The following is a 26,027-nucleotide window of genomic DNA, read 5'->3' on the forward strand; positions in this document are numbered from 1 at the left end:
TAAATACACTGTAAGTGATAAGGATTTTCTTGACCTTTTTCTGTAAACAAAACGCTTTCTTTGGTGAAGAAGAAAAATTGTCACAAGTAATGATTGTTGAAAGTCATGCAGTTTACCCTCAAAACGTTGTGAGGTATGAAGTTCGTATTTCATTTTCAAACAGGTGGTTGGACAAGAACGAAATAGCCTTCATTGAAGATGGGACATTTGCAAAAGTCAAACGATTTAGCACTTTGTAAGTATCAATCCATCATGCAGTAACTTTCGTCTTCGTGTTCTTGTTTGTCGAGTTGTAATTGTCGATGTTGTTGTTGTTCGTGTTCTTTTCCTTCTTTTTCTTCTTCTTCCTCTTCTTCTGTTTCTTCAATAAAATCCTTAAATCTACATGCTGGTGTACACATTCATCGTAACATTTGAGACACAAGTGTCAATGTTTGTAACACGATTAATATCACTGAAATATTTAGAAACCTACAGCATAACCATCTCACATATCTTCCAAATGGTGCGGACTTCAGCAACAAGGAAATGAACTTTGTGTGAGTATTGATTACATTCATGCATGTAGCTTCAGACATGTATTATTACGTTTTTGTTCTGATAAACCGTTCTATAGAGTTCGGCATTACATGAACAGAAACCAGTGATCTTTATCCAACAAACCCCGATGTCAATTGCGCGCTGATGCCCTTCCTTGTCCTTTCTTTGTTTTTTTAGAGACTTTTCTTACAATAGAATAACATCCATCGCCAAAGGCACATTTGTTGACGTAACCTGTAACCCTCCGGCTAGTGTATCATGTAAACTCGGTACTGGTAGCAGAGGGACGATATGGTGAGAGAAGTCTTAAATACTGCGCGCACGCATGCAATATGTCTGCGCAACATCGCTATCTGGGTGAGTGTACACTCATCAAAAGAACTGTTGAATGTGATGTGCGTTTCAATTAACTGAGCAGAATTCATCTTCAGAAACAAGTGGTAATTGTGCCTGTGCATCGTCTAAATACCCTGGTCGTTGAACTGACTCTTGATATGATTTGTTGTCTACCAGGCGAGTCATGATCATGACGTCATTAGGGAGCTTTTAAGCACGCAACCTTTTTTGCCCAACGGACGGCAACCGGCAGTGATCTTGACGTTGATATAATTTCCACTGACGGCTTGAACTGATTGCTTTTGGCGTAACTAAGCCATTGAGGTGATAACTTGCTGTTCGAGTAACACAAAGATCTTTTCTGTTTCCTTGTTCTGACGTAGGGGGTTTCATGACAACGAGATAGTCTCAATCGACAGTGGTTCCTTCAAAGGATTCAAGGGCCCAAAATGTTCTCTGTAAGTGTATTTGTTGTAGCCATGTTACCCCCTCTACTGGTTTAAATGCCCCATTCTGCTACAAGGAAACAACAAAAAGAAGCTGCAGTTAAACCCACATTAAACCTCTCAAGATCGGTTTGTATCGATGTCATATAAGGTAGACCAGCCTGGCATTCTCTGAACTTAAGACATTGCTCTTTCCTTCCCTTGGTTGTTGCATACGGCTATCACAGCAAGCCGCGAATGGCTTTTACATCATTTAGAGTAGATAACCATTCACGAATCTAATCTCTAATTTTTCATGAAGATTGAAATCTTTCTCTCATTTAATTAAGGAGGGGGATTGCGTGAACTCCTTTAAATGTTCCTTTTTTGTTCTAGTCAATTTGCAAGAGAAAACTCAGAGAAAAATCTTTTGAAGAGTATTGGCGGGCGTGCGTTCGAGAACGTGGAAACATGTCACATGTAAGTATGTGTACATATTGATAAAGCTGAACTTATAGGAGGGACATGGTTTCAAATCCTACTTTGGACCCTTTTTCGTAGTCTCAGTATCAGGAGGGTATTTGACAGTTACCATTTAGTGACACCCACAAATGTTCGAAGGTGCACTCTTATTAGATTAACTCAAACGTATATATTTTTTATTTACCTCGATTTTATTTTGCCTCAATCAGGGATCTCAGGTTTTTGAAGCTGGAAAAGATCGCTTCGGAGACATTTAAAGATGTCACGGTCACAAAGGATATGTAAGTATGAATAATTATCGCTAAAACTAAGAGTCACTTAAGCTAGTCATCATGTTCATCACTAGGATTTTAGAGTAGCTTTGTGTAGCTAGACTAAGTAACAATCTCAGAGCATTTACCTTCCCAACCATGATATACCACAGAGAAAAATATGATAACACCAGGATCTCCATGCTCCACTCTTTTCGAATAGTGTGTGGGTTCTGTTGTGGAACTGATTCGGTATTGTGTATACTGATCGTTGTGTACAATTGAGTACAACTTTGACGCTTTGTTCGATTGAATAGGACCTTAATTACATTGTTACCCCGGTATTCCTTTAGGATTTAAGTATATGTATATATATATTGCTTTTTGCTCTATGTAAAAGGTTGGATGTTGAATGTCGGATGTTTTCCGTTTAAATTAAACTGTGTTTGTAAAATCATTTTGAGGTGAAGAACACAACAGGTTCTTTTACGTCCAACATAGTTGTGAACATTGGCCGTTTTTCTACTAGAGACACATAATTCGTCTGGGACGAACTTGGGCAAACATTTTCTCTGCGTTTGTTAACTTCGTCTAGTCTTAAGACGAGCACAAGATGCATAATGCGTCTGGACAAACTGTCCCCTCACTATATTGCTAAGTACGTCTTCCAAGACGCACTAGACTGGATAGTTCGTCCAGACGCATTATTCGCCTTGTGCGCGTCTTTATACTAGATAGATTTAACATACGCGACGGATTATGCGTCTTGAATAGTTCGTCTCGTCCCGGATAACATGAGAGACGCACACTCCGTCTGAACAGAGTATGCGTCTATTATAAAAACGGCCATTGAAAGGTTGAGACGGGGCCTACGGCCTATAATCCTTTTCCGAGAAGACTAGAGAGTCTGACTATTAGCAGATGGCATTACAAAGGCAGCACTTTCTCTTTAGTCATAGTTTAAAGACCCTGAGTGCTGGTCCGGCGGGAGTTTTTTTTTGTTGTTGTTGTTGTTGATCCCGCGACCTCTGGCACCGTAGTCCGATGCTCAACCAACTGAGCCAACCCGGGTACAGTTTAAGGAGCCTAAAATGAAAGTGCAAATGGCGTTGAAAGATGCAACGAAATTGTAGACTTTTGATCAAACGGTATAAATCTAAAGGCTAAAATGTTCTTTGGCCAAGGGCGGCACAGTCGGTTAGTTCGATCCCCAGATCTCACATCCTTGTTTCGACTTCTTTCCTTTCTGTGTAGCTTAAGTACCTTTAAATACCCTTAAAACGGAGAACTGATGGAAAGAGGGGGGTAAAATACCGACGTTAAATAAGGTGTACCTTTACCTTTACCTTCTGCATTTATCATAGCGACATGAATAACAACAAGATTCACACAATCGAAGAAAATGCATTTCTCAGGATTGATACAAGGCACCTGTACGTATTTCTTAAGTTAAAATCAAGTATATGCAGTAGGTAGCTTTTATATTACCTAGAGCTCATAACCTGCAGCTGGAGGACGCAAACTACTGGTTGGAGACGGTTCTTTGATCGGTGAAATAGAAAATTACCAGTTCATTCAGTTTATTTTCAACAAGCCTTTATTGTATGTGCGAGAATATCATTTTGAAAATTCAATAAAACTGCTAGAGTTTTGAATTTTATGCAGATTATACTTTCAATAGAGGACACAATAATCCAACAATCAAACAACTGAAAGTCGTGCTGTATCTTTGACAAAAAAGACTACGGAAATGCATGTAGTTAATATCATGTACAAAACCCATTGGTGGGTTTCAAAGGTCGATTATGGCCATGAACCGTGTTTAGTGGAAGCTCCAAAATTGAGACTGAAAAGCTACTGCAATAATATAATACGAGCTCTGACTTAAAGCTTAGTTACGGAATACTTGAGAGAGATATAGTAAATTACTTACAGTCCCGTCTTGCTGATCATTACGAAACCTCAGCGCTCTCGCGACTTTTTGCAAGACACTCTTGATCCTTATAGTGAAACAAGGCTGAAACCAAACTAACTCACAAGCGGTTTTTCAGTGACCGTACTAAATCTATTCTAAATCTTATTTGTAACTGAATCAAATAAGACGACTTGAACAAAGCCCAAGTTCGAGTTCGCTTGCGAAGGGATGTCGATGGCCTATGCTCCACCTGGAGAGATGGGCCTAAGTAAGTAAGTGAAAAAAGCCTGATTGACCTAATTAAATGTCCGAACGTGGGCGGTCATACAATACCTTAACAACTTTTCCTCTGAAAAGGGGATGTATTGAAAGCTTAAGAGAGATAAATCAAACTTTGACTTAAGGTTTTATTCCATGATTTTCAGGAGACTGGATAACAATGTCGTCGAGGCAATCACGGTCAAGATGTTTGGTGACAGCGGTTCCACCATACACGGACAGCTGTAAGAGATTGCCATGTAGTCTTTAATTTTTAATTCTTTGTTGTATACTAAACAGAATATCGCGTTTCTGGTTAGTCAATGAAGAATTCATAACTAGGTTATAGAGTGCAATAGTGACGTTTCTATGGAAAGACAGTTATGGATTAATTTCTTCATTGCATCAAAATAAAAAAATCGTATGAACTTGCACGTGCATTTCTTTCTACGTCTCGTGCAATTTCCATTACTTTCAAAACATCACTCGTGCCCATAAATCACGAAATGCAGGAGTAAGATATTTATGCGAATGACCGCACACGTTCTAGGACGAGATCCTCCGCCTTTCATTAGACGTGGCTTTGGTGTCTACATTTTGAGGAAAAGTAGTTGTTTCAAACAGGAATTTTTTTTGTGCCTCCCTATTAGAGCATTTTTAAAATTACAGTCTTTCAAATTAAACCCCATAGGCATTATTTACAAGCCGAAGCCAATTCAAAACACGCTCCTTTGTCCTTGATTTACTGAACATGAATCTTCGCGACGGTACGAACTTAATTAGTCTAGATGTAAGAGAGATGCCCTGTTTCATAACATCGAGTCTACAATGTAAATAATATAAAGTCATCATTTTCATCTACAGGAACCTCGCCAACAACAAAATACAAAGTGTCCATGATGAATTTCTCAAAGGAGTCACAATCAAAGGGCGGATGTAAGCATTAACATTGATTTTACGGGACGTAAAGATGATATCAATCAACTTCTGGAAGCACGCATCAAAAACCGACGCCTCCCCTTGTTTTACACTAATTCTAAAAGCCACCATATCCTTTGAACAACATGAATTAACTTGGGAAAATGTTCTCTTTCCACAGAAAGCTTGGCAACAACAAGCTGGTGTTGTTTCCTTCCAAGGCCTTGCAAAGTCAAAATCCATTATTTTTGTAAGAACTGTTAACTTATTAAGTTGCTCAGTAAGGTGTTGATGTTGATTTATATGACTACAATTTCATAATATTTGACACATGCTTATTTTTTCACAGAGAACTCCAAAATAATGAGATTCCATCGATACCCGATGGCTGGCTGGATTCATTTCCAAATCTCAGGGAACTGTAAGTTACAGTGAACTCTTTCGGAACTAATTAACCACCCTTGGTGCACAACAAAGTGGTTACTTTAAGGGTGGTGGCCGCTTGTAGGAGACTGAATCAACAACATGCAATAAGACCCCTAAGAAATTGATTAACTAGTTACATAATGACATTACCTTATCAAATAACTTTTGTAGAAAACGTTTTCTCTGTTGGAAGCTAATTTATTCGGGTTTTTTTGCCAAATGTTGGGAAGAGTAAACTAAAATTTACTTGTGAAATGTGTCACTTGCTAATTAAAATCACTAGAAAATTTAACCGAACAAAACCTAGAAAACAATGTCCTGCATGTGAGGTCGGTACATTTGATATAGTTGGAATTTGGATACTGTAGTCACAAATGTTTTATTGCTAGGTCGCATTCGATCGCTTATCTACGAAGTTTAGAAAGCTCTGTTGCTCCTTTAATTTAAGCCCCATTTTGACACGAGTATCGGACACTTTCGCGAATCCCGTCGACTATTCTTCGAAACCCCGATAATCTGCGAACTTGGCAATAGGACGAGCAAGGTCGAGTGCTCCCTTCATTGTTTGCATTACTGGGGTTGGTAAACGGCCATCGTCATTGCTATGGCAAGAAAGTTTAATGGCTAGATTTTTATCGATATGATATCCGTTTTATTGTTTTATCTATCTATCTATCTATCTATCTATCTATCTATCTATCTATCTATCTATCTATCTATCTATCTATCTATCTATCCGTCACAGTCAGGACTAAAATTGGAACAACATCTTTGATCTGTTCATGAAAAAGAAAAATAACGTGTTTATTTTCTCTCTCACATGTTTACAGGTATCTTCAATACAACAACATTACCTTTCTGAGAGCTAACACGTTCAGCAAACTTAAAAATCTTGTAAAACTGTAAGTTAATTTTTTGCTTTTACCGAAGGGTTGCATATCACTGTATCTTAGCCTTTTCAGGTGTCGCACGCACAATTCAGAACAAATTAGTGTAAAGGCAGAAGAATTTAAAGCCTGGTTGCAAAAACTAAATGGTCTTAGCGTCGATTAAGATGTCAATTAAATGGAGCGATTTTCTGAGAAGCTTATCAAATTTTTCAGGAATGATGCTCAATATATTTGTCGTCCATTGTTGTCAAACGTTTCTATCCCTTTCCATGTATATAATTTTAAAGCTCCTTTTATTTTCATTACTATTTTGACTACAAGCTTCCAAGTTATTGTATTGTTTTTTAACGACAGAGAATTGTACAGGAACAAAATAAGCGTTATTGAGCCTGGTGCTTTTAACGGCCTGATCAAGATGAATCATCTGTAAGTATTCTTTTCAGCGGGATTGTAGATGACAACATAGTCAGCCCTAAAAGAGGACCATTGCAATGGGTAGGGGAGTGTGCGAACAAAAGAATATTGGAAAAGAGGAGAGTGATGATTGGATTGGAAGGGAAACCCAAAATGCTCGTTTATTTGATCTCAGTCTTTGATCCCAATCTTATCGTAAATGAACGTATAAAGTGACACCGGTGGCTCAGTTGGTTGAGCATCGGGCTGCCATGCGGGAGGTCGTAAGTTCGACTCCGGCCGGACCATCACTCAGGGTCTTAAAATAACTGAGGAGAATGTGCTGGCTTTGCAGTTATGCCATCCACAAGTACTTAGACTTTCAAGTCTTCTCGGATAAGGACTATAAACCGTATGCCCCGTCTCACAACCCTTCAATGTTCACAACCCAGTGGGACGTGAAAGAACCCACACACTATTCGTAAAGAGTAGGGCATGGAGCTCCCGGTGTTGTGGTCAGGCCTCATTTAATTCATTCATGTGCTGGGTGAGATCGCTAATGGACTGATAGCGGCTGCCAGCGGCGTCTGTATATGCTGATGTCCGATCTCACCCATAGATCACTTGCTTGTAAAGCGCGTTTGAATATGATAATAGAAAATGCGCTATATAAATTCATTACCATTACCATTACCATGAATCGCACTTGAAGATCATAACCACCTAAACTGAAAAGAATGCCACATTTGGAAGGTACAGAACATGAGATAGAAAATTATAAAGAAAAAGATTTTTTCAAACTGTTAGGGTTCCGCAAACCGCTCCCTTTCTGAATCAACTATGCTCTCTCACATTCTGGGCCCGGTTGTTCGAAAGACGATTAACTTAATCCAGGATTATCGTAAACTTTTGTTTTATGTTTTCACTTTGTTGGTCAAAGTTTCTTTTGCCTATTTTTGTTTTTCAAGATTGACTTCTTCTAATGTAAAGTTCCGCCGAATATCAGCGTTGAACAGCATGTGGCAGTAGAGAAGTAAATTCCTTGGTTAATTTTTAATCTGGGATTAGCGCTAATCGGCTTTTGAACAACCGGGCCCTGGGTGTTAATTACAGAGTTCAAGCAAGCAACCAACTGGTATGCGTTGCATCACGCTCGAGCAGATACAACCAACAGTGATTTTGACTTTTAGTGTTTTTTTTTTTTTGTAATTTAAGTGATAACCCCCATAAAGATATTACACCTGCACACAGATCTCCTTTTGGGAGTATGAAAAAAACATTCTGTCACAGTGTCTTCAATTTTTCTGTCTTGAAATACAGGTACTTACATGAAAACGAAATCGAATTTGTACCAACGTTCCCTGAGTTAGGACGTCTAAGTAAATTGTAAGTGATGCTTTCATTTGTAATGTAAAAGTAACCATTATGATGTAAATTACCTCAAATTCAGTTATACAAGCTGAGAGCTTTCAGTATTTAGTTTACTGATTGCCTTGCCTTTCTTGATGTAAAAGTTATTCTGTTGGTAGATAGACCTGTTCAATTAATTGGTTCCTGGATAAATTAATCCGTCATTTGTTCATTTTATTATTTTGCAAATTTACTGCAATGTTTATTTGACGACAAAAATATGCGACATTTCGCAATCATCCTGACTTCATTTTCAAGTGATTACAAGAGTTTCAAACTTAAATTAAGAGTTTGTGTTGTACGTCAGTCAACGAATTTGTGTACACAAAGACTTCATTTAATTTAAATTTCAAGCGTTATTTATCACTTGAACCTGAATGAAGTCACGAATAACTTTTAGGCGGGTTAATTCCAAAAGTCGTACATATCTTTTAACATATTTTTGTTGTCAAATGCATTTCAAAATGCTGCCTTCTTCTAATTGTTGATATCTATAAGCGATCGTATGTACGCCATTGCATTTGGTGACTTATAATTATGGGTACGGGTGATATTCTGAAAGGTGCAATATGAGAACTTTCAAAGCACCACCAGTGCCAAGCTCTAGCAAGTCATTCGCATTTAGATTTATTACATTCAGAAAAAATTACTCCATCGCTGTTTCTATAGCAACTTCCGTATTGCCCTTTATAACCAATTTATGCATTAGTCACCAATCAATGAGTATATGACAACGTTTAACTTCCTGATTTTGCTGGCATTGCAAATTCGGTTGAAGCTATCATGTGTTCCTGTGTAAATGTGGTTTTGTTGATTGTTGATTTTATCAGTTTGTTTTTTCGTGTTATTTTGTTGATTTGTGCTTTTTCGATTTTAAGACTGCTGCAAAATAATAAGATAGAGAATCTTGGGAAGGACTGCTTCAATTACCTCCCAAGTCTAACGTACCTGTAAGTATTACGTATTAAGTGTTTATCTGTTACAGGTAAACTTTTTCTTATGATACTTTGAAAGGCAGTTTTGGGAATTCCTCTTCTGCAAGTATAGATACATAATTACAGGTACCCAGAAAACTCGATGGTTCGCTTTCACTGATGCCAGTTATCTAAGATGAATCACTACTTTAACCCGTACTTCAAATATATATATATATATATATATATAATATCAAAAATATATATATATATATATATATATATATGTGTTTCTTTCATTCATTAAATCCTTTCACGGGAACAAATGAGCCCAACAAATTGACCTGCTCCCAACTGTGTGGCTTCATCAGAGCTCATTTCGGGTATCACAGCCAGGTGATCTGGTGACGTAATTCGGAGGACTCGGGAGAAAAATTTTAAGGCCGTATCCCAAAACCACGCGCTGCCTTATTTTCGAATTCAACATGGCAGAGGCGAGGTTAGATCTTGTCGGGTCTACTTGAATGTTCATTCAGTAACAGGAAATGTGGTAGACACGTAATGATCTGTTGAGTTTTGGCGATGGAAATACTGCAGGGAGTTTGGAAACAACACCTAAGGCCGCGCGCAGTTGTGGGATACGGCGTTAAGATTCTTCTTCCCAGTCCTCCAAATTATTAGGTTCGAAGCCCGTTCAAGCGGCCTGGATTTTTCAGGTGTCTACAAGAGGCAATTGCTTAAATTGCTCAGCTAAGTGCGAGAATGAATCACTTCTATATTACGAATTTCGTCTTGTTTGCTTTTTCTTTGGTAAAGGCTGATTTTCACTAGCGACGGAGTCCGAGTCCGAGTCGTAAGAATGCTTATGACCTGGTGATGATCGAAGATCGGAGTCGTAAGCGGAGTCATACGCTCGACGGAATCGGAGTCGGAAGAATCAGAACGTTCCCATTTTCTTCCAACTCCGCTTATGACTCCGTCGCTTATGATGCAGTGAAAACTAGAATTCTAGTACGAGAACGACTACGAGTACGAGATTTTCTCATAAGACAACAGTGAGCGCGCGCAAACCAGCGTCATTTTGGCGGGAAAACGTGATGCCGTCGTCATTTTAGTAGGAGATTTTGCAAAAATGTCGTCGAATCAAAACAAGTCAACAACACGGTAGCAGTTTTGGCTTTTTTTGATTAGCAAAAAGGCTCAGTTACCAGCAATAAGAATAACTGAGCAACCTATATTGCTAAGAAAGAGTAAGATTAAGCGAACGGGTTATAAATTTCCTTAGTATTTTCGCTAAAAAACGGGCAGTCAAAACTCGTACTCGTTCTCGTCCTCGTCGTAGAATCTAAAGCTCTCTATTGTCGGAGTCGGAAGCAGGAGCGGAAGAGCCAACCAATCAAAATGCTTGTTATCGAGCATTGTGATTGGTTTATTCTTCGGCTTCTGCTTCCGACTCCGACAATGCAGTTTTCACTGGATTGTAACTGCTTTCGACTCCGACAGTTTGATTTTCATTAGATCGTATCGCTCTACGCTTCTGATTACGACTCTCACTACGACTCCGTCGCTAGTGAAAACCAGCCTTAAGGGATCAAAAGCCCATCAGAGGCCGATAAATCTCATTGAACAGGCAAGCTATTTATTCGGAGAGCGATATATTTCCAATAATGTAAGGCTTTGTTCAAGTTTGTGTTATCTTTCATTCATTCATTTATTTATTCATTCTTATATGTACTACTTGCAGGATAGGATTAAAAAACCGTACAACGGTAAAATTCTTTAAAAAAATTATATACATGTAGCAAGTTAAATAGTTTTAATTGTAGGGAAATGAACGTATTGACCAAAGTAACTAAGGCCTCACCGTTTGTTTGCACAGTGATCTTTCAGGAATAAACCAGTTGAACCAATTGGCCTGCGATTGTAATGTTTACAACTCCATTGTTGCTGTTATAAAAGCCACTAACTCTAGACGACCTGCGGTGTGTTTCACGCCTTCGCAAGTTCGAAGTGTTACATTCTTCCCAGAGGGAACTTATGAAAAAATTTATCGCCAAAGATTCCTCTGTAGTAAGTTAAAAATCATTGTTTTGTGTTTGTTCTCATGGTCCCTCTGTACTTCTCGCCGCTGAGGTTAGATGGGAGGGAACAAATTTTGTCAGATATAACTCAGGAGCTTAGCTCCAAAAATGTTTTCAATTTACAGATCCTGTCAATGTAACGGCATCAGCTTCAGGCGATTATGAGTTGCTGGTCACGTGGGATAGACCCCAAGAACTACACGCGTTTATCAACTTCACCAAAAACTCAACTAGGATAAGCACTTGGGATGCAGTCAAGGCCAGTTACAAGTTAAAACCTATATCTTAGAGTCCTTGAGGAATTCGTTAAAACATACTATTGTAGGATACTTCCACATTTAACAAGTAATCTTCACTCCATGAGCTCACTTTATTCTACACATGCGCATGTTTTTTACATAAAAATATAAGGAGGGTGGGGACGGTACGTTAGAACACGGATACTACAACTGTCATTATCATATATCTAACTTAAAATCGAGTTGTTTAGTATTTTGAGATAGTTAACAGCTATAGTTTTAACTCATCCAAACATGTTTTGCTGCAAAGAAGGGGAAGACTACGTTTCCACCGTCGAGTCTGTGCGGTTCATTGGCTTTCCACAGGCTTAATGTCTGTTGTGCTTATATTGTAAGGCAAGAACGTTACAACATTTTCACATGTAATGACAAAGGGAACAGTTTCTCCTCGGTTATTTTTCTTTATCTGAACAATTGCTGAAATTGTACAGATAAGTGGGAGGACCGTTTCTCCCTTTCGTCTATAACCCGTGCTCCAAGTGTGCGCACTTATATAATTCTCTTACTTTATAGTTCGAAATAATGACTTAACGGGACGCTTTATGTTGGATCAAATTTGGGCCTGGATCTAATTACGTGCATCCCTGGACATAAGTGACGTCACGGCAACTTCAGATTTGAGAATGGTGAAATACCTTCTATCGCCTCCGGAAGCACACTTTCTTCTCTATTTCATCTAATATTTAAGCTCTCATTCCTCTCGACGAGACCGGTATTCAAGAATTGAATTTTCTCTGCCTAAATGCTCAAAAACATTTCAGCGATGAGGACCCATTCTATATTCAATGTGTTCAACTGTTAATCATGCAGGTTTCGTTTTTACTCATTTATAGATCAAAAGTGTAAATTACACTGTAACATGTTTGAGCAAGGACGCACCGACCTTATTGCAAACGTCAACGAAAAATTTCCTTCTGTTCACTCAAAAAGATGGCGTGCAGGCTGGAACCGACTATACTTGTCACGTGACCATGACAGTAACAGCTTACAATGGGACTGACCTTGGCGGGGGTCCCCTGGGGTCAATATGGACGAGAACGACACCGAAAAGCGAAAAAGCCTCAATTACCACCTTGGAAGGAAAAGGTTGATTGATTTAAACATAGTCAGTAGTTACTAACTATAATTTAAACAACAATAAAAGCAAAGTGACACACGCTAACACCAACCCGGTGTGGCCAACACATCACGCATGCGCACAACCATTTCACCCCATCAATTTCGGCCTTTTGGGCCTCATTAGCAGCATGGCGTAGCTAACATACCAGGCGGGTTTGTTTATCACCCCCTTGTGCGCATGCGTGATGTGTTGGCCCCACCGGGTTGGTGTTAGCGTGTCACCTTGCTTTTATTGTTGTTTTTAATTTACTTGACACACCGATCTCTTAATGTGATCCACCTTCCCACACGCTTGCCATGGGAGAACAGTTTTGCTGTTCCCAACCCAGCTTACCACATGTTTGGCATGTGAAGCTGCCACTTAAACGGGCTAAACACACCTGCTTAGTATTTTAGATACGCTACGCAGATGAGGCCCAAACGGCCGAAACAGTTGTCCATGGCTGCTAATTGACCGGGTGAAATGGTTGTGCGCATGCGTGATGTGTTGGCCACACCAGGTCAGTATTAGCTTGTGCCATCTTGCTTTTATTGTTATGATTTAAAGGTTGTTAATTTTTATTGTCATTGTGAATGAAAGAACCCTGCGGACGTGCTAGGACCGCTGGGTGTGTACTAATCACACGATTTAGAGGTCGTCGTAGAGTGATAGCTTGAGCGTTTATCATCTGTATCTCTATGACTTAAACGTAGGCATTGTGAAGTCATGATTTTCTTGCACGTGTTTTCAAATAAAATTTTCCAATGTTTCAGCCCCTGTGACCAACACAACAGCAAACAAGACAAACTATTTCATAGCTGCTACCTTCTACGATTTTAGGTAACGTAGAATATCGCGCCAAAGTTGTCATTCAATTGCATCTTCTTCAGTCAACCAACGGAATGGCTCAGTTTCAACATTTGTTTATTTTTTTAGAGCGGCTGATGGTGACTTTGTTGGAATCCCAAGTTCCTATCGTGAGATGTTTAAAAATCCAAGATACATTGCGAGCCCTTACGGCAGCTGGCTAGCGGAGTCTTCAAATCCGGCAGGAAGTTCTTTTTCTGATTGGTTCAGATCAGAATCTCAAAGAAATCTACATTATGAAGGAAATTTAGAATTAAAAAAGGAATTAGAGACAGACTCTAATGGAAATCCTGTTTTCCGGTATTATAACGAGAAGTTCTTCCCCGTGGATGGCCGCGGATTTGGCGCTGAAGGACAGAAAGATGGATACACCAATACACTTAGGAATTATGGGTATAAATATTTGAGTCTCTCTTCAAATAATATCACATCTCGCGCTACACTCTGAAGTATAAATATGCCTATGGATTTTTATCTGTTTGCGGAAACTTACAGTTGTAGCTATATAATATTAACATTCTCCAGTTACATTTTTTTTTCGTATGGTCGGTTTTCGGAGAACAACTTTAAAAACCATCCATCTCAGACTAGTACGCACCCGTTACACGGGATAAAGATGAGCCCAGCAATGGCCCCCGAGAAGAAGATAAACCATGAATCTTCCTGTAAAGCGACTGAAGGCCTTCATTATTTTCAATGTCGCTCTTAGATTCACCACAGCAATCCGCAGTTCCTTCCATTTCTCTGGTCTGGAAAACATGGCCTTTGCCGGTGGAGAGGAATTATGGGTATTCGTAGCTGGACGACTGGTATTACAGCTTTTTAACAATCCCTTGAACAGAACGATTCCATGTGCGACAGTCAGCTTATCTCCAGCTCTTAAAGGTAACATAGAAATCCTAAAACGTAAAGAAAGTTAAAACATGTAAGTTCTTTCATTCATTATTTTTTAAAGCCTGGTTCTATGTAGGCTCGATTTCCAGCCGTTTTGAGAGCCCGCGTTCCTTGCCCTACACCTTGGGAGGAGGATGATACCGGACTTCTAAAACGGCTGGAAATCGAGCCTAGGTTCCATGGGCAACAACTTTCAATAGCCGACGTTTTCCAATAAAGATTATCTACGGTTAATGCTCAAGCTGTACCTTTCTTTAACCATACTAAGAATTTCGATCCTTACTCAAGGCCCTCAATAAATTGTTTCTTAATTGCATTTGAGGTGAAAATGAAATTGTTTCTTGGCATGGTGTTGTTGTTGGTGGCAAGTGCCAGACTTCAGGGAATCTAACATCACAAGCGCTATTTTTGACTTTGAAGGTTGGTTTACTTTTACAACTTTGCAGCTCAATTTTCTACATAACTATAACTCCAAATGAAGCTGGACGTGCCTAGATTGCTAGACGAGCGCAGAAATATAGCGGAAGATAATTTTCGGGTACTACTCTAAGCAAGACCGGAACTGCAGGCAGTAAAAGCTCCGATTTTATCCAGACGCGCCAAATCTGTGGAAGATGTGCCCTTGCCCCGTGGCCTGTAACCTCGACCGCTTAAAAGTATATTGGGCTCGGTCAAATTCGTACCAGTCCTCTTGTGTAATGCAGATCAAGGTTAGGATTTTGATAAAAAATAATCACGAATAAAAAAGGTATATTTAGCATTTGCAACTTAAAATTTCTCAAATGATGATCACTGTTATAAGTGAAAATGTGATAACCTTGCTATACTACAAGCTTTGCTCAGTTGGTTAGTGCGACTAGCCCTTATGCGAGATGACGTCTGACTAGCTAATTTCACCACCAAGCCTCGAATTCGAAAATCAAACTTGTAAATTTTAGCATGAGCTAAATCCCAAAGGAGCAAACTTGAAAAGAAAACACACGTGCACCCACCCATGTCTAAATGATGTGAATAGTTTTGTGCAAACGAGGCTTGGTGTTAAAATTAGCTAGTAAGACGTCATCACGCACTTTGTCATGAAGCCCATTGCGTTATACATATTTTCAAGGAACGTTTTATCGCATTCGTCCGTTATTAGCGACACGTAATCTTGCACCCACCACTTGTTCAACTCTTCAGTGATTCAAACCAAGTTTCACTTTATATTAATGTATATATTTTTAACAAGGTGGGTGAACCGTACCGATTGGATGTATTTATGGCAGAGAGGTTCAAGTGGGATTCAGTCCTTTTCCTTCAAACCAGCGGGGTGAATTTTGTGCGGAAATGGGATAAGAAGACCCTTCCACTTGATTACATAGCTGAAATCAGTGAGAAAACACATGTTGGAGCTTCAATACAGGTACTATTTAACAATTAGATCCGTAGCCCACAAGAGCTACGGGTCAATAGCACCTTATTCGTGTTGTCACGGTTGAACTGAAACTGGCATGTCGTTAAGGCCCATTCACCCGCATCAGCCTCTATTCCACGCCCGTTCTAGTCCAACCGCGAAACCAGGGTTAAATTAGCTTGCTGAATGACCTGGGCCGTCGGGGTCTTTCTACCCATACGTCGTCGTCGACATCCATTCGTCCTGGCTGACGGTGGTACAGCTAGGCTGAATCAGATCCGAGGTGGCCGCTGGTATCTCCGGGAGTGGCTGTAGAGCCCCACACGCGAGTGACAGTCCCTGCCGCAGTTGGCGCAGGATAAGAATGATGCCGCTTGGCTGGTGTTCTTGTTCTTCCTTCTTTTTCTTTTCACATGCTGCGCTTCACCTCGGGTGCACTCTGCTTCTTTGACCCCATTTCGCACTACCCCCCTCCACATCCCTCGGTCATCAGTCATGTTCTCGAAGCTGTTTGGGTCAATGCTTGCAAGCCTCAAGTCACGCTTGCAAGTTCTTTGAAGCGCAGATGGGGGCGTCCTGTTCGTCGTGTACCTTCAGCCAACTCTCCATACAGAATGTCTTTGGGGATTCGCCCGGGTCCATTCACTTCACTTGGCCAAGCCAACGCAGACGTCTTTGACTGAAAAGACCGAACATGCTAGGGATGCCTGCACGAACAAGGACCTCAGTGTTTGTCACTCTATCTTGCCACTTGATGTTCAGTATCCGCCAGAAGCAGCGGAGGTGGAAGCTGTTCATTCTCTTCTCCTGTCTGGCATATGTCGTCCAGGCTCCACTACCGTACAGGAGGGTGCCGAGGACACACACCTGCTACACTTTCAGTTTTGTCTTCTTGGTCAGGCGGCTATTGGTCCAGACTCTCTTGTTCAGCTTAGCCAAGGTGTCTGAGGCTTTGGCAATGCGAGAGTTTAGCTCTGCATTCAGTGACAGGGAGTTGGAGATTGTGGAGCCCAGGTAGATAAAGCTCTCTACAGCCTCCAGGTGGTGCCCATCAATGGATATTGACAGTGGGTCGTCGGTGTCTTGACCCATGACGTTGGTCTTTTTCAAGCTGATCGTCAGTCCAAATTGCTTACAGGCATGGGAGAAGCGGTTCATGAGGCTTTGAAGTTCAGCCTCACTATTTGTTGCTAGAGCAGCATCGTCGGCAAACAACAGTTCGCGGATGAGAACTTTGTTTACTTGCGTCTTAGCTCGGAGTCGTGCGAGGTTGAAGAGGTTGCCATCTCCTCGTTTGTGAAGGTAGACGCCCTCTGTACAGTCTTTGAAAGCATACTTCAGCAACATGGCGAAGAAGATGCCAAACAAGGTTGGCGCAAGCACGCAGCCTTGCTTAACTCCGCTGCTGACTAGGAAGGAGTCAGAGGTTCCTCCATTGAAGCACATAGTGCTGAGCATGCCCTCGTGGAAGGATGTTGTCATTGCTAGCAGTCTTGGGGGACATCCGATTTTCCCCAGGATTTTGAAGAGGCCGTCTCTGCTCACGAGGTCAAATGCCTTTGTTAGGTCAATGAAGGCCAGGTACAAATGCATCTACTGCTCGCGGCACTTTTCTTGTAACTGACGCACCGAGAAAATCATGTCCACCGTGGATCTTCCGGCGCGAAAACCGCACTGAGAGTCAGGGTAGATTTGCTTCGCGAGGCTCTGTAGGCGTGTCAAGACCACTCGGAAGAATGCTTTGCAAACAATGCTGAGTAGGGAGATGCCCCGATAGCTATTGCAGCCACTCCTATCCCCCTTGTTTTTGTAGAGGTTGACGATGTTGGCATCTCTCGTATCTTGGGGTACATAGCCCGGCTCCCAGGAGAGGCACAGTAGTTGATGGAGTGGCTCGAGTAGTACTGCCTTCCCTGTTTGCAGAATCTCGGCTGGGATGCCATCTGCACCTGGACACTTCCCAGACGCGAGGCTGTCAATAGCTTTGCTGAGCTCTTCCAGCGTTGGCGGTTCGTCGAGCTCGACCATCACAGGCAGGTCTGGGAGGGCGTCCAGGGCGGCGTTGGTCACCACGTTCTGTGTTGCGTACAGTTCCAGTTAGTGCTCTATTCAGCACTCTAGCTGTTTCCCCTGGTCTGTGATGACCTCGCCAGACTTGCGTTTCAATGGGGCTGTTTTTGTTGCAGGAGGGCCCACTGCCTCCTTGATACCCTCGTACATCCTTCTCACATTGCCAATGTCCGCGGCCAGCTGGATGTTGCTGCACAAGTTGAGCCAGTAATCGTTGGCACAGCGGCGGCGGGCGGCCTGCTGAGCAGTATTGGGTGCAGTGCGAAGGTTTTTGAGGGTGCTGGGGGTGGGGTTGTTCTTGTACTCGAGTAGAGCCTTCCTCTTGGCTTCAGTGAGGGGTTCCAGTTCTTCCTAGCTTGCCTCGTACCAATCAGCACTCTTTCGCTCACGTTTTCCGTAGGCGGATTTAGCAGAGTTGTAGATGGCATCACGGATGATGGACCATTTGGATTCCACAGTGTCAACTTCAGGAGGCGTTGAGGTTACTGAGGAAGAGCTCGGTCTTTTCGGTGTGTCTTAAACAACAGGTGTTGATCCTCGGTTTGCCTTTGGTCTTTGAGTGGTGGATCTTTTTGGGGATGGGTTTCACTTTGCTGGCAATGAGGGAGTGGTCTGTGTCACAGTCTGCACTGTGGTAGCTGCGAGAGTGTAGAACACAATTCAGGTCTTTGCGTCTGGTGATGATGAGGTCAAGTTGGTGCCAGTGTTTTGATCTGGGGTGTCTCCAGGAAAACTTGTGATGGTCTTTGCCAGCAAAGAAGGTGTTGGTGACCCAAAGTCCGCGGAGGCAGCACATCTCCAAAAGCCTCTGGCCGTTTTCATTCATTTTTCCAGTGCCACGAGAGCCAAGGCAAGATGGCCAAGCATTGTGCTATGCACCTACTCTAGCATTGAAATCTCCTAGTCTCTCAGTGCTAGGTGTCCTGTTTACTGCCTCATCCAGAGCCTCGTAGAATGCATCTATGGCCTCAGGGCTGGAACAAAGTGTGGGAGCGTAGACACTGAAGATGGTAACTGGACCAGTTGGTGTTGAAATGCGGAGGCTGATGATTCTTTCCGTCCCTTCACTAGGTGGCGCGACAGAGGGCAGTAGAGTGTTCTTCACAGTGAAGCCAACACTGTGCTGCCGAGGTTCGTCCGTTGGTCTGCCTTGCCAAAAGGTGTAGTTTGCTTCCTTGATGGATCCACTGTCAGGAAGCCGTGTCTCCTGGAGGCAGGCGATGTCGATGCTTAACCGCTGGAGCTCGCGGTCGATGACAGCAGTCTTGCGAGCGTCATCCAACTGTTGAACGTCATTGGTGGCTCCAGGACACATGGTCCGAACGTTCCTGCTGGCGATGCGAAGAGCTGGAGTCTTCGTTGTTGATGTATTTCTTCTTTTGTCTGGTGCGGAGTTTTACTGCCTGCTTGTCAAAGATGATTCCTCTAATCCCTACGCACCCAGTAGAGCAGGTAATCAGTAGCGGGATGACACCTTACTGGTTGGGGGTTACCCAGCTTGAGGCGGGTGGTCGTCATCCAATGAGATGCGATGATCTCTCCCACCGTCGAAAGTGGCCCCTGGCACTCTTTTCCTACGCCAATTGGATGAGTTTATAAATGGTAACTGCCACTTCCCGTGTTTTTGTCGGAGTCTTGCGACGCCGCTGGACAGACATCTCCAGTTTTGCTGTAGAGTCTGGGTGGATTTGTTAAGAAAAGATTCTGGGCTGCCCGGGCTGTCCACCCTTTCGGCGTTTCTGACTTTATCCAACGGAGAGGAGCACCAATACAGCTATATCAGCTTGACTGCAAATTTTCTGTCCGGGTTTGTCTCCCGTAGCCTTTGGACCTCCCGGAACTGACCACAAGGCAGTGGATGGGGGGGGGGGGGGAGAGGAAGGGGGGAGGGGAGGGGAACGCTCTTGTAGCTTCTGCCTGAGCGCTAAGTGTACCCAGTTACCAGGCGTCGCCGCATGGAGGCACTGCAATAGGACTTGTTGGGGAGAGGCTATGTACTGACAAGGGGTCGACTAACACATGGGCTGCATCCCCGGCACCCCACTGCAAGCAGCAAGCTGCAGGCAGCGGAAGCCAGTCAGCGGTGGAGGCTGAAAGTGAGAGGGGACAAGCACACAGACACTGCGCAACCACACTAGGCACTAGGCACATCCACCAACCATTGGACACCCAAAAATCCAAAAATATCACTATAAATCCGCTTTGGTGCAATTACCAGGATAAAACACTGACGTTTGTACCTAAGGGAGGTCAATTACAGCCTCGCTGCCATTCAAAAACTACGACATCGTCTGATCAAAGTCATAAAAAAACAATGAGATTTTAAAGAAAAATTCGTGAAGCCAGCGGTTAGCACAGAAACATGCGAGCTGTTAAAGCAGATCGAAGTTTTTTTTTCTCCCTTAGTTACTTTAAAACCTCTCTTCAACCATCAATATCCAAGGTCACTTCTTTCAACGAACTACTAATAACAAACAATGCTCTTTCCAGAAATTTACGGTGTCAGACGCCTTCTCTTCTGGACCTTACAGAGTCGAAATATTGACTGGTAACGAGCAACGCAGATTTGAGATCAAAGATGAAACATACTCCGCACCATCCCCTCCCAGCACAATGCCTCCTTCCTCTTTTGTGTTGGATGGGGAGAAAATTTACTTGTGTCCGAATGCAACCGAGAATGCAACAGTGCGACCAATTACCACATCTGTACCAGGTATAGAGGAGAATTATGAAAAATTCAGAAATTCAAATCCCATAATACACATCTTTTACCCCCCAAAAATTTGCATAGGCATTGTTTCCGATTTTTCTTGGGACATCTTCATGTCCCAGGAGAAATTGCAAACAATAATTACGGAAAATTTGGGGGGAGGGGGGGGGGGTAAAAGATGTGTATTGTGAGATTTGGAAAAGTAGAGAATTAGTATCAACCTACATTTGTTTATTAACTTATTGCATTATTTATTTATTTTATTACTTTTGGCATTGGCAAACTCGAGTAGCGAGTAATTACCTTTTTCACAGAGAAGAGGTTTTGTAGTCATTGAAGAGCGAGGTAGAAAGTGTTAGTTTCTTCGCTTTTCTAAACTTTTATTAGTAAACCGATGATACCTTCATGGTGTCATTGATGAGAGTCAGAATAGCACTGATGCCGATTATGGCTCCATTCTTTTGATAGCAGGAATCGAATCCTTCACTATGAACACCACTTCAGCCAAATTGAGTCTGAAGTCGCCATTAGATTACGAGCATACAGCTAGCTACACATTGGCCCTAAAAATTACAGACACAGGGAAAGCAAATCAACTCTCTGGAAATATCACGATCAAGGTAAGTATTGAATTATTCTGTCTCTCTGTCTCCTTCGCGCGTGAAATCAGTTTTGTTTCCTTATTTTTAGGTGTTTGTCTTGGACTACAACGACCACTGTCCAGTCCTTCCCAATGTTAACTACGACCTCACACCAATTCCACCTCTGCAAAAGGCACCTTTCTTCGTTGCTATAGCAACCGATGGAGACAGCGGATTAAATGCAAAAATTTCCTACAAGAGAAGCCCTGTGTTACAAAAAATGTAAGCAAATACTATATGTGAGTTGACTTCAGTCTTCAGTCTTCTTCAGTGGATGAGCTAGCAAGATCCTTTGAAGTTACTCCAGTTGTCTTAAAAGACCTGCAATATTTTTCTTTGGCCCCTTTTCCACTGGCATTTCCTGAATCGTGATTGTTCCGATGATGGGAAGAAAATGTATTCAAACTATGAATAGCGCACCAGTGTTCTTCAATCACTGAACTGCTTTCCCTTATTTCCGGTAGCTCGCGTTGCGTTGCCTTGCGAATAGTTTCCTGCCAAAGCTCATCCCAACGCTACACTCGTCTTGCCATCAAAGCGAAAATGCGCGCCTTGGTAAAATTGGTTTCCGATCGGTTGTAAGCGAAAAGCACTTCTGAACATTATTGTAAGCGTTCCCTCTTAACGAGCCTCTCGAATTTACAAAAATAATACAACTACCTATACTCAACGTAACTTTTACATAACTTTTTATAAATAGCATACTTCTTCCTTATGTAGCCCTAAAATTGAAGCTAGAAGATACGCTGTAAGGAATGGGTCTGATTTTGTATGGAGTAACAAGACAACAGACTGGACATACCATTATTACATCTTTGCTGTGGATGGGGGTACACCAAAGCGAGGTGACAGAATACCACTGACCATAACTTTCAATGCCACATGTCAGGAGACAGGAGAAATCTTTGTCAATGAAACCAGTGGGGAAGTGTTTTTTAGAGCACCAGGCATGACGGGATCGGAATATCGTAAGTTGACTTAGGTTCGGATAGAGCCACAATGAAGTGTTGTTGAATGTTAAATCGTGCCGCACAAATAAACTTGCGACTTGCTCGTTGCCGCTGTTCTTAAAATCAGCATACATGTCAACAACATGAATTTTTTTGGCTTTGTTACTTTGAATCTTTGGGCTGGGAAAACTTCAGTCTATGTTGCGTCATAAAAAATAACTTGTGTTCAAATAACACACTGTGAAAAAGTGATCTTTTCAAACATGGATTTCTCGACGGAATTATAAGCCGAGTCTTCAGAACCGTTTGTTGCAAACGTGAAAATGTTAATTGAAAATCGATTATCCCTTCAGCCAGAAATTCCACGGTCAAACCAAAGTGTAGCCGATGTAGGACTGGTTACTACTGTGCGGGAGATGGAACGGAGGAAAAGTGTGGTGTGACGTCACCAACAGAGTTCTCGTTTGGAGGAGCACCAAACTGTAGCGCATGTCCAGAGGGATGGGTAAGAAGAACCAATGGCACTTTATATTGAATTGTCTCAAAGACATTTGACACTTTTCTGAAACCTTAAAACTTAACTTTCACGCTGTTGTGCTTACGTTCCTATCTTTGTTCTCAGTTATGTCATAATGGCACTGCACTTCCATGCCCAGCGAACACACATGGCAAATGTAACTCAACTGTAAGTAAAATACTGATGAAATGATTTTCATTTATTTTGGTATCCTTTGGTCTGTGTGCTGTACTTACACGGTGGGTCTTTTTGAGACAGAACAGAGCCGGTATTATTGCGAAATTATGTGCTTGCTATACACGTTAACTCCTACTGCAGAAATGATAACTGCATGTCTGCACTGGTTATTTACTCTTTCTACCACCAATTTATTTGCTCAGTGGTGTCCGCAGAAGTGTTTCCCCTGTGATCCAGGCACTGTTTGCAGGGAAGGAAGGCAGTATGAATGTCTTGCGGGGACATACAGTGATGGAACCGGTGAGTAATAAACATTTGTACGTTAAGTCGTCTTTTTAATTCCTCAGGGTATTTCTCTTTTAACCTTTCGTTTAGTTTTTAATCCACCGCCGATAATAACACTTGTGGTGATAGGCATATCACTCTGCTGGGGCGCAAATGATGATACTCAGACCACAAATAAACTATATGCCTTCCAAAAGTGATGTGATTGTCCTATTAAATAACTTAGTTATCCCTGGAAGCTCATTGCATGAAGACGAGCGAACAACGATTTCGCATGACCATTACTACAAAGGAGGCCTTCCATCATTCCTGTCAAAACTAGCGATAGTCATGCAACAATCTTGCCCCTAGGCAAGGTTATTTATACCTTACTTGTATTGAAATTCGCGTAGAACTCACTTTCGCTCAGTTTTATATTCGCGTGATTCTCAATTTCGCGCACCTTACAGAGGACTTGTTCGCGCAGCTTTAAATTTACAGCAAAATGCAGGCATTTCTGGCGGAATATTATTGGGAGCCTGAAAAAATCAAAACAGAAATTGTTCAGGATGATGATGAAGAAGACATTTGTGCTTTTTAACGTTATGAGAAGACATTTGTCAAAAAACATTTGTCATATGTGTACCCATGAATAAAACGAATGGTTTACATTTGTAACAACGAGTGTATCATATTACACCACTAACCTTTTCGCGCGGATTATATTCGACGCAGAACTAAATTTCGCGCACTTAAACGTGCCCCAATTTTAATAAAAGTAAGGTACCCGGCTACCCCTTAACTTTGTAGAACAAATGACACTATACATTAATGAATAGATTACACGTTTGTTTCAAGGTTTTCCGTGTAAGATATGCCCACCAGGAAGCTTTAACAATGTGTCAAGATCTAAGACCTGCCATTGCTGCAGGTCAGGCTACAGTAGCACTTACATGAAGACATCTTGTCGCGCATGTCCCTCTAACGAATACGCTGAACAGGGTACTTTTCCCAAATGCGCGATGTGTCGGACCTGTAGCAGTCAAGTGAAGTGTAAGTAACACCAAATGAACTGGCTTTAAACGGATTCTGAAAGTAATTGATAACAATTCTGAGTCCTACTGCGAGAACTATGTTTAAGATGAATTACGTTTCCATGACTATCACCAGCCTGGTTTCCTCAACTGAAACACTCAAATTTCTTTTCCGGTTAATAGATCACTGCTTCCAAGTAGTTTGCTGGAATAAAATCGCTTGTACAAGCTTGCATTGGTCTTTCCAGGCAAACTTAGATACCTCAAGTTGAGTCTGATGCCGGCAAGTACCACTACAAAAATAACTTTCTCGTTCTCAACACGCGCACTTGAAAAATACAGTCAAGCTTCAAACCCAAATGCAAATTCTCAGAGCGGAAAACTTGTACTCGTCTTTTCGTGTTACTTGCCCTGATTAAGGTTGTTAATGTGGCGATGCCTTCTGCAGGCAAAATTTGACAGTCGTATCTTAAGACCCTGAAAATCCAATAAAACAATCTTCCCGACTGATTACCCAATCTTCTTGTTAAAAAGTTCATCGTAGCATTTCAATTTGTCGTATTGCATGTTTTGTGACAACAGGTCCTTGCATGGGAGATCCTTGTTTTCCTTCGGTTCATTGCGTCAATATTGGAAATGGGTCTTTCGAGTGTGGAACTTGCCCTGATGGCTTTGAAGGAGACGGCAAATCATGCGGTGACATTAATGAGGTACTTTCGGAAATGCGACTGCTTCACTCTCGTTTACAGTGGCAGTTGTTCCATCTGTTAGCGCAGACCTCTGGTTAGTCCCGAACCAGGAAATGAAGGAATCATGGAGTTTCCACTCTTCTCCATCCGCACTTTCTGAGAAAGTGCACACGTTTTCCAAAACGTATTATATAATTTTCTTTCCTCGCGACACTGAAAAATTCACGTAACTCTTCCAGAACTGTCAGCGCGCTTCAGGTCGAATTGGCGATAGGAAATGTTATTTTTTGAAGACAGAAACACAAAAATCCTCGGAGAAAAAAACCCTCTCGAAGCAACGTAGAGAACCAACAACAAATTCCCTTTACAAGGACTCCCAGACGAGTATTATAAAGGTTCTTGATGGACGAAGTGTCCCCCCACTGGTCTGTGGGGTCTACAGTGTCACTCCCGCCGAGGAGGAGGTGGTAGGTTCTAATCCTGCCAAGGACTATGATTTTTCAGATTTCTTTCGCCCGTTGGCAAGCATCTTTAATGGCTGATTTATTTGTTATGTTTCATCGTGTGTTAATCACTATGCTTTTCTAGCATTCTGATTTTTTTCGGGTCTATGGGTTTTCAAATCTTTCAAATGAAGGGGAGAAAGAAAAATATATATTCTATAAATTAAAAATCATCGTTAGACAAATTTCGAAACTTGTATTCTCACCCGATTGCTTTAACCACGGCCTTATGTTCATTCTTTCTGCCCTCTGATCTCATGAAAGTCTTGCACTATGATTTCAGTGTGCCTTGGCAAACCCATGTTATGAGCGTAGTCAATGTGAAAACTTGTCGCCTGGATATCGGTGTGGAGGCTGTCCAGAAGGTTACCGTGGTAATGCGCCTTCCGGTGTAGGCTTAGAGCATGCGCAGAATTACAGACAAAAATGTGACGAAATAGATGAATGCTCAGAGGGTATTGACACGTGCGACCCGAATTCCAACTGTATTAATACACCGGTAAGTGAAAAAAAGTTTCGTTTTGAGGCATACATTTATATGAAATATTTGATCATAACCATCGTTGTTGTTGGCATAAAATATAGCCTTAGATATTTAATGAAATTTCAAACGAAAAAACGTTTCTTCTTGGGTGGACATTTCCCCGAAAAGAAATGATCATCCTTAAGATTTCCGTGGA

The 26,027-nt window shown here is 41.7% G+C and overlaps 1 protein-coding gene across 2 annotated transcripts in view; it reads left to right on the forward strand.

The window, feature by feature from the left end:
- The window catches only part of LOC138006822 (uncharacterized), a 60,933-nt gene that overhangs the window by 18,905 nt on the left and 16,001 nt on the right, over positions 1-26,027 (forward strand). Inside the window, exons 23-56 of one of the 2 annotated variants that reach the window (XM_068853411.1) lie at positions 1-10; positions 164-235; positions 468-539; positions 718-834; positions 1,260-1,334; positions 1,698-1,781; positions 1,994-2,065; positions 3,400-3,468; positions 4,376-4,453; positions 5,073-5,144; positions 5,308-5,376; positions 5,476-5,547; positions 6,383-6,454; positions 6,797-6,868; positions 8,156-8,221; positions 9,124-9,195; positions 11,039-11,229; positions 11,366-11,499; positions 12,373-12,625; positions 13,412-13,478; positions 13,575-13,898; positions 14,215-14,390; positions 14,722-14,819; positions 15,628-15,801; positions 20,353-20,575; positions 21,041-21,192; positions 21,263-21,435; positions 21,934-22,181; positions 22,517-22,668; positions 22,786-22,848; positions 23,061-23,157; positions 23,980-24,174; positions 24,738-24,865; positions 25,631-25,846. The exon at positions 1-10 is cut by the window's left edge and continues 62 nt beyond it. In XM_068853411.1, coding sequence (XP_068709512.1) covers positions 1-10; positions 164-235; positions 468-539; positions 718-834; positions 1,260-1,334; positions 1,698-1,781; positions 1,994-2,065; positions 3,400-3,468; positions 4,376-4,453; positions 5,073-5,144; positions 5,308-5,376; positions 5,476-5,547; positions 6,383-6,454; positions 6,797-6,868; positions 8,156-8,221; positions 9,124-9,195; positions 11,039-11,229; positions 11,366-11,499; positions 12,373-12,625; positions 13,412-13,478; positions 13,575-13,898; positions 14,215-14,390; positions 14,722-14,819; positions 15,628-15,801; positions 20,353-20,575; positions 21,041-21,192; positions 21,263-21,435; positions 21,934-22,181; positions 22,517-22,668; positions 22,786-22,848; positions 23,061-23,157; positions 23,980-24,174; positions 24,738-24,865; positions 25,631-25,846 — 4,208 coding nt within the window. The remainder of the gene's footprint in view (positions 11-163; positions 236-467; positions 540-717; positions 835-1,259; positions 1,335-1,697; positions 1,782-1,993; positions 2,066-3,399; positions 3,469-4,375; positions 4,454-5,072; positions 5,145-5,307; positions 5,377-5,475; positions 5,548-6,382; positions 6,455-6,796; positions 6,869-8,155; positions 8,222-9,123; positions 9,196-11,038; positions 11,230-11,365; positions 11,500-12,372; positions 12,626-13,411; positions 13,479-13,574; positions 13,899-14,214; positions 14,391-14,721; positions 14,820-15,627; positions 15,802-20,352; positions 20,576-21,040; positions 21,193-21,262; positions 21,436-21,933; positions 22,182-22,516; positions 22,669-22,785; positions 22,849-23,060; positions 23,158-23,979; positions 24,175-24,737; positions 24,866-25,630; positions 25,847-26,027) is intronic. The other variant, XM_068853419.1, reaches the window with a different exon arrangement.

Source organism: Montipora foliosa, chromosome 1, assembly GCF_036669935.1.
Source record: "Montipora foliosa isolate CH-2021 chromosome 1, ASM3666993v2, whole genome shotgun sequence".
Classification (NCBI taxonomy): Eukaryota; Metazoa; Cnidaria; class Anthozoa; order Scleractinia; family Acroporidae; genus Montipora; species Montipora foliosa.